The sequence below is a fragment of the Pelodiscus sinensis genome, chromosome 5, assembly GCF_052426305.1.
Source record: "Pelodiscus sinensis isolate ZL-2025 chromosome 5, ASM5242630v1, whole genome shotgun sequence".
Taxonomy (NCBI): Eukaryota; Metazoa; Chordata; order Testudines; family Trionychidae; genus Pelodiscus; species Pelodiscus sinensis.
This window is the reverse complement of record NC_143056.1, coordinates 55,040,578-55,057,827: the sequence shown is the minus strand read 5'-3', so window position 1 is coordinate 55,057,827 and position 17,250 is coordinate 55,040,578. Positions and strand designations below refer to the sequence as shown.

The following is a 17,250-nucleotide window of genomic DNA, read 5'->3' as shown; positions in this document are numbered from 1 at the left end:
CAGAGTTCATTGAACATAAAATTGAAACTAGAAGAGAAAACCTCTGAAGATGTCTCTAAAAAACTCCCAAGATCCTAGAGTAAAAGATGATAGAAAAGACAGTAAATAAACCATCTCAGTTATACACAACAGTCACATTAGGTCCAACATTTTTAACAAGAAAGATTCTTGTATTCTCAGAAGCTAAACATATGGGCTACGTCTACACTGGCCCCTAAAAACGGAAAAGCCATGCAAATCAGGTAAGTCAGGATAGGGAAATCCGCGGGGGATTTAAATATCCCCCGCGGATTTAAATAAACATGTCCGCCGCTTTTTTTCCGGCTTGGGGAAAAGCCGGAAAAAAAGCGTCTAGACTGGCGCGATCCTCCGGAATAAAGCCCTTTTCCGGAGGTAGGAATAAGAGATCTTCCGGAAAAGGGCTTTATTCCGGAGGATCGCGCCAGTCTAGACGCTTTTTTTCCGGCTTTTCCCCAAGCCGGAAAAAAAGCGGTGGACATGTTTATTTAAATCCGCGGGGGATATTTAAATCCTCCGCAGATTTCCCTATCCTGACTTACCTGATTTGCATGGCTTTTCCGTTTTTAGGGGCCAATGTAGACGTAGCCATGTAGTAAAAAAGAGTTGCAAAAGATTACTGTATCTCTGAAATGAGTTTTAGTATAAATGCAATTAAAATATTGGGCAGTGTTCTAACATCCAACACATTTTAAAGCAAAGTAAGTTAAAACCTTTTAAAACCATCAGGGGAAGGAACTGGGAAGGAAGATTCTCAGGTAAACTTACATTTCCCTAGAGACCAAATTACTTGGTACGTCAGCTGAATTTTTATCTATTCTGATGAGTAATCCATCTTTATTAGGATAACTGATGTCAGCTCTTAACCCAGTGGTTAATATTATAAGTAATGCCATCAGAAAAAACACTTCTACAGCAATCAGATGTAGTTCCTCCTCTTTTTTACTTACAGAATCCAAAAAACAACACTTACCACACACTTTCAATGTTCAAAACAATGCAGTCACATTAACACAACTGTGTATACAAGCTACATTCTAACCACAATATACATCAGATGAATTCATGTTCAATCTGTAGAAATATTTCAGTTTCCCTTTACTTACCTCCCATAATTTTGGACTGGCAGTTAATAAATTCTGGTTTCTTATCTGTAAGGTAGCGCTGGCAAGTGTGGTGAAGAATCTGAAAGAATGTGGATTTTTCAGAGGCTGTGCTTGCTACCCATTGGTCAAAAGCATTTTCAAATAGTAAATCAAATTCTGGACAATCCTAAAAAAAAAAAAACAGTAACATTGGTATCACTGACACTTTATTTTAAAAATGGTTTGAAGGTCACTTGCAGCAATGGACATTTTGAATAACATAATTTAAAATACATTATTTTAATGACAATCCACTTTTCTAGGGCTATGTCTAGACTGCAAGCATCTTTCGAAAGAGCCTCTTTCAAAAGATCGCGTCTAGACTGCAGGCGGATCTTTCGAAAGAGAAATCCGCTTTTTCGAAAGAGAGCACCCAGCGAGTCTGGATGCTCTCTTTCGAAGACGGCCTCTTTACATTGAAGAACGCCTTCTTTCGAAAGAGGAACTTTCGAAAGAAGGCGTTCTTCCTCGTGAAACGAGGTTTACCGCCATCGAAAGAAAAGCCGCGTTCTTTCGAAATAATTTCGAAAGAACGCGGCTTGAGTCTGGACGCAGGGGAAGTTTTTTCGGGAAAAGGCTACTTTTCCCGAAAAAACCCCTGAGTCTGGACACGGCCTAGCTGATCTAAATTTTTCTTCCTGCAGAAATTTTTCTTGGAAACATATATGTTTCTGAATGGAAATTCCAATGGATATTCTTAAGCTTTCGATAAAATCTCAATATTGAAAGATTTCAGCCAAAAGAGTTGCAGTATCTCATGGGGGTGTACTGTCCTTGTGCACCCTTTCTCCTCTAAAGATGTGTCTAAACTGTTGACAGAGGGATGTAGATTAGGCACATCGCTATTGCAAATTACAATGTGCCTAATCTGCATCCCTTTGTCGGCAGAGGGGTGTAGTTTAGACACATCCTAAGAGTGGACTGGACTCCCCTTTTGAAAATGGAAAGTTGTGCAAAATGAATTCTTTGCTTGTGGGGCATGATGAGAGATGTACTCCAAATGGGCCTTTTGGGCCATTGAGTAGAATGGGAACTCAGGTAGCGAACTACTATTTGTAACTGGAATAGGTTGCCATGTTTTCTAATAGGCCTCAGAGTTGGCAGTCTGCATTTAACTTGAGCAGCAGTAAGTCAGACAGCAAAATACAGCCACACTCCAAACACTGTGCCAACCACAAAAAGAAATGAACTCTGATCATGTGATTTGCTTCTATCACATGGCAGACCAGGATAATCCATCCATATTAATGACATGACAAGAGATATATGTACTACGCCACAACAGGACATTGGTGCAGCCTTCAGATGTGTTTAGCCTTTTGCCTACAAAGTGCTCCAGTAATTTACTAATTAATGCCACAGAGCTTAATATTGGAGCATGTCTGGTGACACTGAAAATTAAATAGAGATGTTTATTGTACTGTATTCTTTCACGAAAAAAATAGTTAATAGGAGGAAAAGAAAAAAATCTACTGTATTCCAACTAGAGTGGAAAATATATTTAAAGGAAGGCTCAAATTGGTTACATTTCCAAACTGCTTTTGACGGGATAGCTCAGCACATGTTGGCATTTCCCTCTACTCGCCGGTTATACTCTTTCCACACATCACCCCCCAACCACACAGCAGCCTCCATTATCTTTTCCCACTACACACACTTAGTATAATGGGTTATGGATTTTTTTTCATTTTCTTTTTTGGTAATAACATCTCAGATGTACACAGAAAGAAGTTGGTGCATCACCATTAATAAAGATCATATGACCAATCAGAATGTGGCCTTAGATAATCCAGGATCTCAGGTAGACTAACTACGAACATATTCCATTGCATAATGAATTTGTTTACTTTATGCTTCACAATGTTTATGGCTATAAGATGTGATTGAAATCCCCAACTCCTAATGCTCCACACATTAATTTCTAGCTGATGCATAAATAGGTTTTAGCTTTAACTGGCTTTCCTTTGCAAATCTGTCTGGTGCACTTAACACAGGCAGATGTTCAAAATTCTGAACGGATAAAAATCCAGATAAGAAGTGTTATACTGAGTTGCATATATTCCTTGAAAATTGCATCCTAGCTCTTTGGGACATTGGATAGACAAGAGAGAGATTTACATTTTAAATGAATGGTTCTCAACACATTTACCATTGTGTTATACATATGAAGCTACGTGTTATGTGGGCCACACCTGTACAATATATATGCTACCTGTATGGCCCTAATGATGTCTTGGGGGCAGGTGTTGGGGGCAGGTGAGCAAAGCCCACAGGTAAGTACTGCATGTGCGGGACTGGGAGATGGGTTGGAATTGGGGGGGACTACGGCCTATAATGGCAAGGAGAAAGGAGGGTCAGGGCACAACAGGGAGGCAAGATCAAATCAGTATCTTAGATGCCTATATACAAATGCGAGAAGTATGGGTAATAAGCAGGAAGAACTGGAATTGCTAACCAATAAATACAACTATGATATCATTGGTATTACAGAAACCTGGTGGGATGGGACGCATGATTGAAATGTTGGTATGGAAGGGTACGGCTTGCTCAGGAAGGACAGACAGGGAAAAAAGGGAGGAGGGGTTGCCTTGTATATTAAAAATGTACACACTTGGACTGAAGTGGAGATGAATGTAGGAGATAGCTGTGTAGAGAGTCTCTGGGTTAAGCTAAAAGGGGTACAAAATGAGGGTGATGGGGGACTTCAACTATCCAGACATATGTTGGGAAACTAACACAGCGAGGCACAGGCTATCCAATAAGTTTCTGGACTGCATTGGAGACAACTTTCTGTTTCAGAAGGTTGAAAAAGCTACCAGAGGAGAAGCTGTTCTGGATTTGGTTTTAACAAATAGGGAGGAACTAGTTGAGAACTTGAAAGTGGAAGACAGTATAGGGGACAGTGATCACGAAATAATAGAGTTCATGATCTTAAGGAAAGGTAGAAGGGAGACCAGCACAATTGAGGTAATGGATTTCAGGAAGGCAGATTTTGATAAGCTCAGAGAACTTGTAGGTAAGGTCCCATGGGAAGCAAGACTGAAGGGAAAAACAACTGAGGAGAGTTGGAAGTATTTCAAAGGGACGTTGTTAAGGGCCCAAAAGCAAACAATTCCGCTGTGTAGGAAAGATAGAAAATATGGCAAAAGACCAGCTTGGCTTAACAAGGAGATCTTGCACGATCTCAAAATAAAAAAGGAGTCATATAAAAAATGGAAACTAGGACAACTAACAAAGGAGGAATATAGGCAAGCAACACGGGAATGCAGGGGCAAGATTAGAAAGGCAAAGGCACAAAATGAGATCAAACTAGCTACAGGCATAAAGGGAAACAAGAAGACTTTTTATAAATACATTAAAAGCAAGAGGAAGACCAAGGACAGGGTAGGCCCACTGCTTAGTGAGGAGGGAGAAGCAGTAACAGGAAACTTGGAAATGGTGGAGATGCTCAATGACTTCCTTGTTTCGGTCTTCACCGAGAAGACTGGAGGTGTGCCTAACGTAGTGAATACAAGCAGAGAGAGGGTAGGTTTAGAAGATAGGATACACAAAGAACAAGTTAAAAGTCACTTAGGGAAGTTAGATGTCAGCAAGTCACCAGGTCCTGATGAAATGCATCCCAGGATACTCAAGGAGCTGATAGAGGAGGTATCTGAGCCTTTAGCTATGATCTTTGAAAAATCATGGCAGACAGGGGAGATTCCAGAAGACTGGAAAAGGGCAAATATTGTGCCCATCTATAAAAAGGGGAATAAGAACAACCCAGGAAACTATAGACCGGTCAGTTTAACGTCTGTCCCAGGGAAGATAATGGAGCAGGTAATTAAGGAAATCCTATGCAAACACTTGGAAGGTAATAAAGTGATAGGGAATAGCCAGCATGGGTTTGTGAAGAACAAGTCATGCCAAACTAATCTGATAGCTTTCTTTGATAAGATAACGAGCATTGTGGATAAGGGAGAAGCGGTGGATGTCATATACCTAGACTTTAGTAAGGCATTTGATACGGTCTCGCATGATATTCTTATTGATAAACTAGGCAAATATAACTTAGATAGGGCCACGATAAGGTGGGTGCATAATTGGCTGGATAACCGTAGTCAGAGAGTTGTTGTTAACGGTTCTAAATCCTGCTGGAAAGGGATAACAAGTGGAGTTCCTCAAGGGTCTGTTTTGGGACCCGTACTGTTCAATATCTTCATCAATGATGTAGATATTGGGATAGAGAGTACGCTTATTAAGTTTGCAGATGATACCAAACTGGGTGGGGTTGCGACTTCTTTGGAGGATAGGGTCATAATTCAAAATGACCTTAGCAAGTTAGAGAAATGGTCAGAGGTAAACAGGATGAGGTTTAATAAAGAGAAATGCAAAGTGCTCCACTTAGGAAGGAACAATCAGTTCCATACATACAAGATGGGAAGCGACTGTCTAGGAAGGAGCATGGCAGAAAGGGATCTAGGGGTCATAGTGGAACACAAGTTGAATATGAGTCAACAGTGTGATGCTGTTGCAAAAAAAGCAAATATGATTCTAGGTTGTATCAACAGGTGTGTTGTAAGCAAAACTCGTGAAGTCATTCTGCCGCTCTACTCTGCACTAGTTAGGCCTCAGCTGGAGTACTGTGTCCAGTTCTGGGGGCCACATTTCAAGAAAGATGTGGAGAAATTGGAAAGGGTACAGAGAAGAGCGACAAGAATGATTAAAGGTCTAGAGAACATGACCTATGAAGCCAGGCTTCATGAACTGGGCTTGTTTAGTTTGGAAAAAAGAAGATTAAGGGGGGACATGATAGCGGTTTTCAAATATCTAAAAGGGTGTCACAAGGAGGAAGGAGAAAATTTCAAAAGATCGCGTCTAGACTGCAGGCGGATCTTTCGAAATTTGTTCCTCTTGGTTTCTGAGGACAGGACAAGGAGTAATGGGCGTAAAGTGCAGCAGGGAAGGTTTAGATTGGACATTAGGAAAAAATTCCTAACTGTCAGGGTGGTCAAATATTGGAATAAATTGCCAAGGGAGGTGGTGGAATCTCCCTCTCTGGAGATATTTAAGAACAGGTTAGATAGACATCTGTCAGGGATGGTGTAGGTGGAGCTTGGTCCTGCCTTGAGGGCGGGGGGCTGGACTTGATGACCTCTTGAGGTCCCTTCCAGTCCTATTATTCTATGATTCTATGATTCTATGTCACATGGGCCATGGCTACTTGCTGATTGGAGTCCATAGGCTGAGAATTGAGAACCACGGCCTTAAACCACTGTCAGTTTATTGGATTAAGGGGAAGCCTGTAGGGAAGCACTGCACCATGAAAGAAAGGTCTGACACCTTGCAAGGAACAAATGCAGCTGGCATTTGTAGGAAGAGACAGTTCAATTAACTCTCCTTTCATGCCCTGTCTCACCTTTGCCTGTACACAAGTACTGATCCATCTTATTGGAGGAAGTATCTAGAGAAAGATATACATCTCCATAGGATAGTCAAGAGTTAGCACTTAAACCTGGGCATTTGAGAATACTGGTTATAGATCAACATGAAAAGATGAACTATCCTGGATTTTTTGTGAGGAAGAACTCAGGGAGAATGGGTAACAGTCATGACAGGACCCTGCCCACCTTCAATTCCTATAGCAGTAGTATGACCTTGATCCTCAACATTAAAAACAAACATTCTAATAAAGTTACTTTCTCCCGATACGTGCAATGTACTCACCCGATTAGAGTCTATTCCATTGACCTGACTAAGCTGCTCAAGCATCCAATGCGATCTCCTTACAAATGATGTGGTGCCTTCAAACTGTTTGACTTTTGTAATAGATGCCTGAGAAGGTTTCTTGTTCGTCACTGAAAACATAAAAGAAAGCAAAAAAGTATAAACACATGCAGCACATTTGTGTGTGAATGCTTACAGAACTGAACACTAATTGTAAGGAAGGCAATACCTTTCACAGAGTTGAGCATAAGGGAGGAAAAGAATAATCCCAATCTTTGTAAAGCACTCAGATTAATTGATGAAAGGATTATGAATGGCTTAGGTTTTATTAACATCAAAATATCAACCAGAAATCATCTTTTTTGGGACAAGCACAGAAAATAACAGTGACCTAGCACAGTAATAACGCAATGGATGCCTTAGAAATAAAATAACAAGAAATGAAAAATAAATTTTGAGGCAAAGGGAATGTGAAAAATGCTAGGAAACATCAAGACAACCAAGAAAAGCACAAAGCAGAATGACGGGGAGGCTCTGGAACGCAATCTCTGCGACAAGAGCAAGACAAAAATCTAAGTTAGAGTTGTTTTGAGTTCAGGTGCTTCACTTGTGCCATAGAAACTGCATAGATGGAGATTATAATTTTTCTCCTTTAAAATAAATAAAGATTACTTGTATATTTCATGCACAAACTATTTCCTTCATAAGTAACTTTTAATATACCTGCATTTACAATTATTTACTACACTTACAGTATTTTAAAGTTATGAATTAATTACTGCTTCATAGTCTTCCTAAGCACTATATATTCTACAGTTAAGATTACTAAAGGTAGATCATTAGTATAACTAAAAGATAGGGCTTAAATGATTAAAAAACAATCGTTCCACAATTCAAGATGTGAAAATTTGCATTCATATCACAACATTGCAAGCTTTAGATAAGTTGTTCCTTCAGAGCATACATCCCCAGGCTTTCAAAAATCACCAAGTCAGGGCTTGGAAAATTATTAGAGGGAGAGGGGGTGGGGATTGATTTTTGTTTCTTTGTATTTGCCTTCTGGTTTTCAAGACTTTATGGTACATTTGCTTCATGTTTTCATACCAGAAACAAACTTTTAAAAACAAGTAAAAGCTGAGCAACTGCTGCTCGGCCAGGCTGAGCTGCCAGTTAACTGGTTATCCCAGTAAGCATGCTGGGAAAGGCAAATGCTTAACAGGTATGAAATAACATGACTCCTAGAACTGGCACTTTAAGACAGACACCAAACACTGTGAAAATAGGAAACCTGCACAGCACCAGAAGTTGGTTAAAGCAGTGTCTTAACACAAGTAATGGATCCAAACATAAATACTTTCTAAACCTTACATATGCTTTTTAATAGGGATGACAAAACCCATTTTAAAATGTTAACTGGTTAAACAGTTGATTTAACTGATTAACCGGGATCACAGGGTGAAGGGCTGCTCCAGCCTGGCCAGGCTAGCCATGCTGTGGGCAGCTCTGGTCAGGCCAGGCCAGGCCACTGGTTAACTGGTAAGTGTGCTGGTAAGGCAAATGCTTTCCGGGTAACCCTTTACATCCTACTTTTTATTAATACATTACAAAACAATGGACTGTTATCCTGTATTATAATTATGTCATAGTTTCATGTACAAGTTGTGTTTGTTTTTCCTGGTTCCCTATAATACTTAAAAGATGCTGGGCAATGAAATCCGAACACTTTTGGTACCTGCCATCATTGTCAGCTTTCCCTAGTTAAGAGGGTTCAACTGGTGAATCTCAGCACTTTCAAGAAGCACTAGAATAGGAAAGTGGGCAATGGGGAAGCACTGCTGAAGGGCAGAAGTGGGCAGCAAATTTTTTCTGTTCCACCTAAGGATGTTAAGAAGGGGTTAACTGACTAATCGTGTACTCAGTACAATTAGTATTGAGGGCATGTTCAGTCAAACTGCGTCTCTGCAGTTTATATGTCGTAGGAGCCCAACTCCTGCTACATTGAAACTGCAGAGCCATGGGAGGCAGGTCCAGGACCAGCACGAGCCAGGACTCAGCAGTCCCAGCTCGCACCAGGACCCAGAACACTGTGGTTCTGCTTTTTCGATGTAGTAAGGGCCACAAAGTCTCCTCCCCCTGTCAGGGTGGGCCACACCTAGAAGGGACAGCCCCCTTCTGCCTGAGGCCCGGCCCCCTCTCCCCGAGGCCCTCAACCACTTCCATGCACTATATTTTTCATGCTGCGAGGCATTCTGAAGACCCTTATAAGCTTCTATGCTGCCGAATGCTTTTGCAAAAAGAATCAAGAAGTTATGCAACTGTGTCCTTGTTACTAGTTTAATATTCTTATTCCTGTACCTTTTCGTTGGTCTTGTTGTCAATGCCTTGGCCAACACACTCATGTTTTCCTCCTCTTGTATTTTGTAACAATGAAGCAGCTAGATTTTAAACTCTTCAGGCCACATGCTGTTTCCCTGCCTTCTCTTGCCTCTGCGTATTACTTTGGGCTTCTATATCAGTGATTGATTCATGGCCCAAACAACAAGGGGTCCTGTGGTACCTTAGAAACTAGCAAATATATTATGGCATAAGGTTTTGTGGGTTGCAGATCACTTCCTCAGAAGCATGGAGTGCCACAGGACTCCTTGTGGGTTTTGCTGAAACAGACTAACATGGCTACCACTCTGAAATAGCCCTAAGCATCTACCAGTAGTGTTTAGCGACTAACTGCCTACACTGATTTTATAATGACAATATTTAAAAAGTTTTCCTTCTTATTTGCATGCAGCATATTGTCAATGCATACGCAAGCTATACATAATGACAATACTGTCAATATCATTTCCCTGGATATTTCAGAAATGTAATTGAATTTTTCACTAAAAATAGCAAAATACAGTTTGATAAAAAATGTATTTTAGTACAGAACTCCTTAAATTCTCGCTTGTTCAAATAGACACCATAGATTTCAGAACAAAATAAAGAGTATGTCAACAAAAACCAATCTCTATTATAAGACCAATATGCTGACAATATTCTAGAAACATTAAAAGTAGGAGTAACACCCCATACCAGAGTGCCATTACACTTTAAAAATAAAGAAAACCGTACAACTTAAATAAACACAGTAACCTCAATGTTTTGAAATGTGCTTAAAAGATTAAAGCTAACTTTCAACAACAGGAAAAAAGACTTCCTGTATTAGATTCACTCCCTAAACACAGAAAGGAGATGTTCTTTTTGCTGCTGTAAATCAATCATTTTTGACCTCTCCACAATTAATTTAGGAACCATCTTGCAGTTTGTGAATAAGTATTTGCATATTGAGTTATATCTTATTCCTTGTCTCCTGCTTCACTTTTCTGCTGCCTTATGGTCTCTTCATTCACTTGAAAAAAACATTATCCAAGCATTTCTAACAATGCTGTTTTGTAAATTCATTGTGACAGACAACCTGATTATCTAATTCACTATGTTATTACTGTTTTCACCTTGTCTTCTGGATTACTTACACTTCTAAAATCATTTTACTTTCCCCGCCCGCACAGCCTGAGTCTGAAGTGGAGACTGTAAAGTTTAGGAAGACTTGCTGTGTTTGTTGCTTTCAGATGTTGACATTTAAATCTCTCCTTTTTTGGTACAGCACATAAAGCAGCATGTGAAACTTGCAGATGTATATATTTTAAATCAGATGTTCTATAAATGTACTGCTAAATAACTGAACAATACAAACATTTTTAAAAGAATGATAGCTTTGGTCAGGCAGTTTTTATTACTACATAATACTAAAGTAAGTCCACCATATGCTATGCCACTTCCCCATCACTTGTTAGGGGGGAAAAAATAAAGTCATTAAATACAACGTAACAAATCAAAGTATATGGGTATAAAAAGACATGGTTTTGCTGGTGCATTTGAGTAACAAACAAGGATGATCCACCAGAGAAGTAGATGGCAGCATGGAATGGGTCACCGAAATATCCTAAAACAGTGTTTCTTAAACTTTGTAAGACCAAGAAACACCTTTTTTTTTTTAAATGAGGAACACCAAGGATGTTTTGTTGAGCAAAAAAAAGGGGGGGAGGGAGGGGGAGGGGGAAAGTTATTAAAAAAAAAAGTTACCCCTTTAAGGGTGGCCACTTTGAATTCTGTTGTTCTCCGTGGCACACCCCGGAATGACTTGCGGCACTCCAGTTTGCCCCGGAACACAGTTTAAGAAACACTATTCTAAAATCCTCTTCAGTACAGAAATAAACCCCACCTGTTCACATAACCCTAGTTGTTACCTACCACCTCACCCTGGAATCCACAAGGGATATCCTCAAACAACTACAACTCATACTCATTTTGAAAGAAATGTCTCCTGAACCCCCTCTTCTGGCCTTCAAACAATCCCCCAATCTCTCCAAGCACATTATCAGAAGCAAGCTCCAACACATACTAGGGATGTAATAGTGTAGTCAACTGAATAATTTACCGATGAGCAAAAGCTTATCGGTTAATGCTGTTGACTACATGCATTACCCACCGGTCTCGAATTTTTTTAGAGGGTTATCCAGCAACCTGGCTCAGTCCCAGCTCACGCCAGAACCTGGGAACTATCCCCACTTGCTGGCTATACAGTCCAAGTCATTTAGGAGCTGGGGTGTCTGCCTGCAAAGTTCCTCAATGACTTTCAGTGCAGAATCACAGCGGTAGTAGCTCCCGGGACCCGGCGCAAGCCAGGACTGAGTGCTTACAGTGCTAATTCTTATCAATCAATCATGTAGCCAACAACATTTTTGTTGACTACATGATTAATGAATTACATGCTTCTTAACATTCCTAGCACATACAAGGACACCACCAACTCAAAAGTGGCATCAGACCCTTCCAGAACAGCAGATGTAAGATGTACAGACACCTGTCCCTCGTAATACACTTTTCAAAATCCATGGGTCCTATACATGTCTATCAGAACATGCGGCGTACCTCATCTGAAGAAATAAATGAAGCCAGACAGTCACTACACCATTCTGGAATGAACTCACACTGGACAATGGCAAAAAGACGTAAGTACCACATCACCCAAACGCATAGTTCCCGTGAGAATCTGGGCAGCCGTGCACTAGAGAAAGAAAAGTCATACACCTAATTAGAGGAGCTGCATAGCTGTGGCTCCACTAATTACGTGCCTCCTGGACCCTGGAGAGGATGTGGAAGAAGGTGAGGTGATGAGGGAAACAGAGTGTAAGTGAGGGAAATAAGGGACGGGGGGAGGGGGGGGGCAGATTTTGGGCTACCGTGACTCCCAGCTGGGTTGCAGCTAAAGTTGGATTCTCAACACAGCAGTCCCAGGGAGAGACAAGATTCTCTTGCAGCCCCATGCCAGGCTAGTAGAGCAGGCTGCACAGGAGGGTGGAAAGCTGGAGGGTCCTGGGGGGAGCAGGCTGAATGTTGGAAGGAAGGAGAATGTGCCAACATTTTGGGAAGGTTGCTGACTTTCTGGGGGTGTATTTTAGGCAAATGTTGGGCAGGGCAAATACTGTTAATACTTCCACTCCCTACTATATGCAGGGTTTCATAGGACTTTACAACCTGCTGTTTACATAGCCACTTGCCACAAGTTTTCTTGCTCAACTGGCAGTGTAGCTAAAGCTTTAGATCAGGGATGGGGAACCTACTGTCTGCAAGTCAGATGCGGCTGGAGGCTGCCATGTGGGGGGAGAGCAGGAGCACCAATGTTCCTCCCACAACCTATGTAGCTTAAGCACCAGCTCCCTGCTGCTCAGGAATAGGGAGAGATGGGAGCTTTGTGGGCCAAATCAAAGCAAGTTGCAGTCCGCACCCTGTCCCTGTGGTAACTTACAGGCTCCACTCCCTTGCTGGGAATTGTGGCAAATAGGAGTAGCGGAGGCCAGTACCTGCAAATGCTGGTGCTCCTGCAGCCTACCTCCTGACCAGTTTCCCCAGATGCTGCACTAGCTGGTACCCTGAACCCTAGCTCCCCTCTGCACACCCCTCTCTTCCTGCCTAGACCCCACACTTCCAGCCCGACCTGCATCCACCTCCTCAGCCAGATCCTGTACCCTACCTACTACCTAGACCCCACATCCTCACCTTTTGCACAGTCCTGAATCTTTACTTCTCATCCAGACCACACATACCCACCCTCAGCTCCCTAACAGGCCCCTCTCACATACTGAGCCTCTCATTTTTGTCCCCACCTCAGAGCCTTGGGAGGTGCACAAAATCTGATAGCTCCAGGCCCCCAGATTAGGGATGTAAAAGACTAGTTGATCAGTCTTTTGACTAATCGACAAGTCAATATCCCGCCCTCCCTTTGCTCCCTCTATGAGGCAGAGGCAGCAAAGGGGAGGGAGAAGGGGTACTTCAAAGTGGCAGCACTGCTCAGACAGCAGTCAAGAGATCGATGATACAACTAGCCCTGTAAATATGTCAGTAAATACAAGCACTTATCTCCCAAATGGGAACCACAAAATAATGCAAAAGCTAGTCTCTGAATATCTCTAGTTCTGGCTACCCTCACCCCAATAGCCTTAGAAAATAGAGAGATGAGTTTTATAAAATCCCGGCAAATATTTTTTAACTGAACCAATTTTGAAATGCACAATGTTTGGGGGGGGGGGGGGGGGGGACATAATCTTATTTTTTGTAATCTACTTTGCGGATATTGATTTTGGATTGCTTCGTTCTGTATGTCTTTACTTTGGAATTATAGATCTTCATTTCAAGACTCCCCCGCCCACAAATACACTTTATAAAAAGTTCACACATACTGACTGCTGAAGATTAACAGCAGGCAGTGTCAAACTACAAAATCCTTTAGCTAATCAGAAATTCTAGCACAAAAGGCTTGATTGCTTCATCGCAATACAACTGGAAATTTTATGTATTTATAAAGTGCTGAATGAATCAAATAACTACTGATGCAAGGAATTAGTGTATAAGTCTTGGAGTAGTTATAAAGGAAGTGATTGCTACAATTGTTTATATTTTAACAAAAAGAATTTTAGCTTTAACTGTGAATGCCCATAGTTGCCAAGTACTTGGACTAATTTTTATTTTATTTTTAAATCTAGAAGATTTTAAATATCGATACCAAAAACAATGGACATAAAACAATGTCACAACAAGAAATAAAACAGACTACAGGCTGAAACTTTCTGGTCTGACAACATCCATGATATAGCAGGACCTCAGATGTTGCTGGACCAGAGAGCCTTGGGGGGGGGGGGGGGGTCGCTGGAGATAGGGGGCCCAGAGTCTGTCAGCAGGGGGCCAGAACTGACCTCCCCTGGTCCAGCAAACTCTCTCATTTAGGACCAGTTAGGTCCTGTGTGTGCCAGACCATTTGTTTTATGAAAATTATGTTGAGTGATTGAAGATGGCCATGGAAATGTACTGTGGAGTTAAAAAAAATCCCTTTAATTTAGCATTTTCTTGTTTTTAAGGTTTTTAGTTGGGGTATTGTTATGCCTAGGTAACATCAATTCCTTTAAAAAACTCATTTATGGAATTGCAGATAGGTTAGAAGAGTAGTTTTCTCTAAGAAAAGACAGACAGACAGACGATTGGTTAATGTTAATTCATGTGAAAACTGAACAGCTCCTTCATAGCTTATGTACTATAATCCACTGCAGAAAATACATAGATTATTTAAATTATATGTAATAATTATGAAAAGTGAAGTGTACATTCTTTATAGGTTTTTTTTTTTCAGATGGACACTAATTTTCCCTCTCAAAATGGAGTTAGGGTTGTCTTCTTTTGATTTATGAGCATACAAAGCAACAAATATAATAAAATAAAGACAATACTGACATTTAAGGGAATGAGAACATTTACAATATATACACAAGTAAATTTGCTATCATTTTAACAATAGGGGATTTTTATCACTCAGGATAAATAAAACACGCTGGAAACAGAAAGACAACAGAGAGGCTGATAAAATTAAGAATTATACAGATATTCTATGGATTACATGAAAACTAAAGTTAAGAGTAATGCCTCTTACAAATATTAAATAAACCATGAAAACAATACTCCTTCAGGCTTTCAGGTACCACAATGTGTATATAGTAGAACTTCCAATATATAGCACGAGTACATAACACGTATTCCATTCCCAATTTTTTCTCACCCCTATTTAGCAAGCCCATGAGGAATACATAATATTTGATACATTTTCAAAATCATACCAATTAAAACTCTAAATTCAAGTTCTCAAAACTTATGTGACGATGAATTTTATATACAATATTATCATTTACTAAAGGGAACTGCAGTCTCTGACCTTCAAACACAGTTATCTTTTTGGGGTCATCTATCCAACCACTCAATTCCATGCCACTTTCTGGGTCCATCTTTATATTTAGGACAAGGTGGAGAAAAGTGACTATGCTGAAATACTACAAAATTTTCAAAGAGCCTATGACGAAGGGTAAAGATTATCAAATTCACAGTTTATATAAAGAAAAGATACCACCAACCGGGATTTCAGAAAAGTTTCAATTCCTCTTTGAGATTAACTGATTTCTAGTATGTGAACTGTCAAGAAAAGAGATGTACCTTTACTCCCATAAAATAGAAAGAACTCTCCTTTCTTCTCATAGTTTATATGACTATCCTGGAATAGTGTTTCCCAAAAGCTGAGTTTCCTAATTCAGGACACTGATACCACTTGTGCCAACTTAAAACTGTTTAATTCTGGCAAGATCCCATGGGGAGCAACTTGCATTATCATTGTCCAAAAAGAGGCCTTGCACTATATTTTGGGAAGAGTACCTTCAAGAGTAATTTTTGACATAGTTAATTAGTGTGTGTTCTGAAGTGCAGTTTGCAATAGGATTCTACAAGCAGAAAGGCCTGGGTTCAGTCTGACCTCCAGTTTTATCCCTTTCCCTAATCACAAGCCCTCAGCTGAGAACAGTCTCCTAACCTTGTAAATTTGAACTGTGCCTCCAAGGCTCACGAGATTATACCTCGTGTAGCTGGAATGATGGGATTTAGAGCGCTAGGCAGTTAACAGCTAGGTTCTAGCCCAGTTAGGGATGCAAAGATAGAGCAGAAACTTAAGCATGATATGAAATGGACTTGGCAGTCTCACTCAAGTTCAGAGCACTTGAGTGAAGACTGCCCCAGAGTTCTACACAAAGAATAAATAGAGTCATCCTAAAGTGACTCCCACTCCTGCAGATCCATTGATTAGACATCTTAGCAGTAGTCATTGCTTACTAAGGGTCAAACTCAATAACAGACCGAGGAGAAAGTATCAGGCCATCTCACATCTTTCATGATCTTATGTTAATGTCAATGAGCAGTGGGAGCCAATCAAATATCACTGCACAATCTCCTCCATATTTAGCTTGTGGTCCCCTATAACCTCTAGATCCCTTTCAGTAGTACTTCTTCCTAGATAGTGGCTTCCCATTCTATATGTGTGAAACTTTTATTTCCCCCTAAATGGATTACTTTGTATTTCTTCTTATTAAATTTAATCCTATTTACCTCACACCACTTCTCCAGTTTGTCCAGATCATTTTGAATTATGACCCTATCCCTCCAATGTATTTGCAACCTCTGCCAGCTTGGTATCATCTGCAAATTTTATAAGTGTACTCTCTATGCCATTATCTAAATCAGTGTTTCTCAAAATGTGCTCAAGACATCTCTAGAGGCTCTGCGAGGTTGACAAACTGGAAACATTGATAGGTACAACGTATACAATCAGTGGACCGCTGGGGTTCTGCATAAATTTTTATGCACCTAAAGAGCTCCATAGCCCAAAAAGTTTGACAACTGCTGATCTAAATCATCGATGAAGGTGTCGAACTGAACCCATCCCAAAACTGACACCTGCGGAACCCCACTTGTTATGTCCTTCCAGCATGACTGTGAATCATTAATAACTACTCTGAGAAAAGTTATCCAAGCCAGTTATGCACCTACCATATAATAGCCCCATCTAGATGGTATTTCCTTAGTTTATTGATCAGAAGGCAATGTGAGACTATATCCTATACTTTGATAAAGTCTAGGTATAACACATCCACAGCTTCCCCCTTATCCACATGGCTTGTTATCCTATCAAAGAAGCTATCAGATTGGTTTGACATGATTTGTTCTTTACATTTCCATGCTGGCTGTTATCTATCACCTTATTATCTCCCATATGTTTGAGGATGAATTCCTTAATTACTTGCTCCATTATCTTTCCTGGCACAGGAGTTAAACTGACTTTTCTGTTGTTTCCTGGGTTGTTCTTATTTCCTTTTTAATAGATAGGCACTATATTTGCCCTTTCCAGTCTTCTGGAATCTCTCCCAACTTCCATGACTTTTCAAAGATGATAGCTAATGGCTCAAATGTCTCCTCCATT

The 17,250-nt window shown here is 40.5% G+C and overlaps 1 protein-coding gene across 2 annotated transcripts in view; it reads right to left on the bottom strand.

Annotated features, from left to right (window-relative positions):
* The window catches only part of STXBP6 (syntaxin binding protein 6), a 260,492-nt gene that overhangs the window by 77,760 nt on the left and 165,482 nt on the right, over positions 1–17,250 (bottom strand). For both annotated transcript variants that reach the window (XR_003089378.3, XM_006123263.5), the window contains exons 3-4: positions 6,870–7,000; positions 1,125–1,290 (exon numbers count right to left, since the gene is read on the bottom strand). Coding sequence is in view for 1 of the 2 variants with exons in the window: in XM_006123263.5 (XP_006123325.1) it covers positions 1,125–1,290; positions 6,870–7,000 (297 nt within the window). In the remaining variant the exon portion in view is untranslated. The remainder of the gene's footprint in view (positions 1–1,124; positions 1,291–6,869; positions 7,001–17,250) is intronic.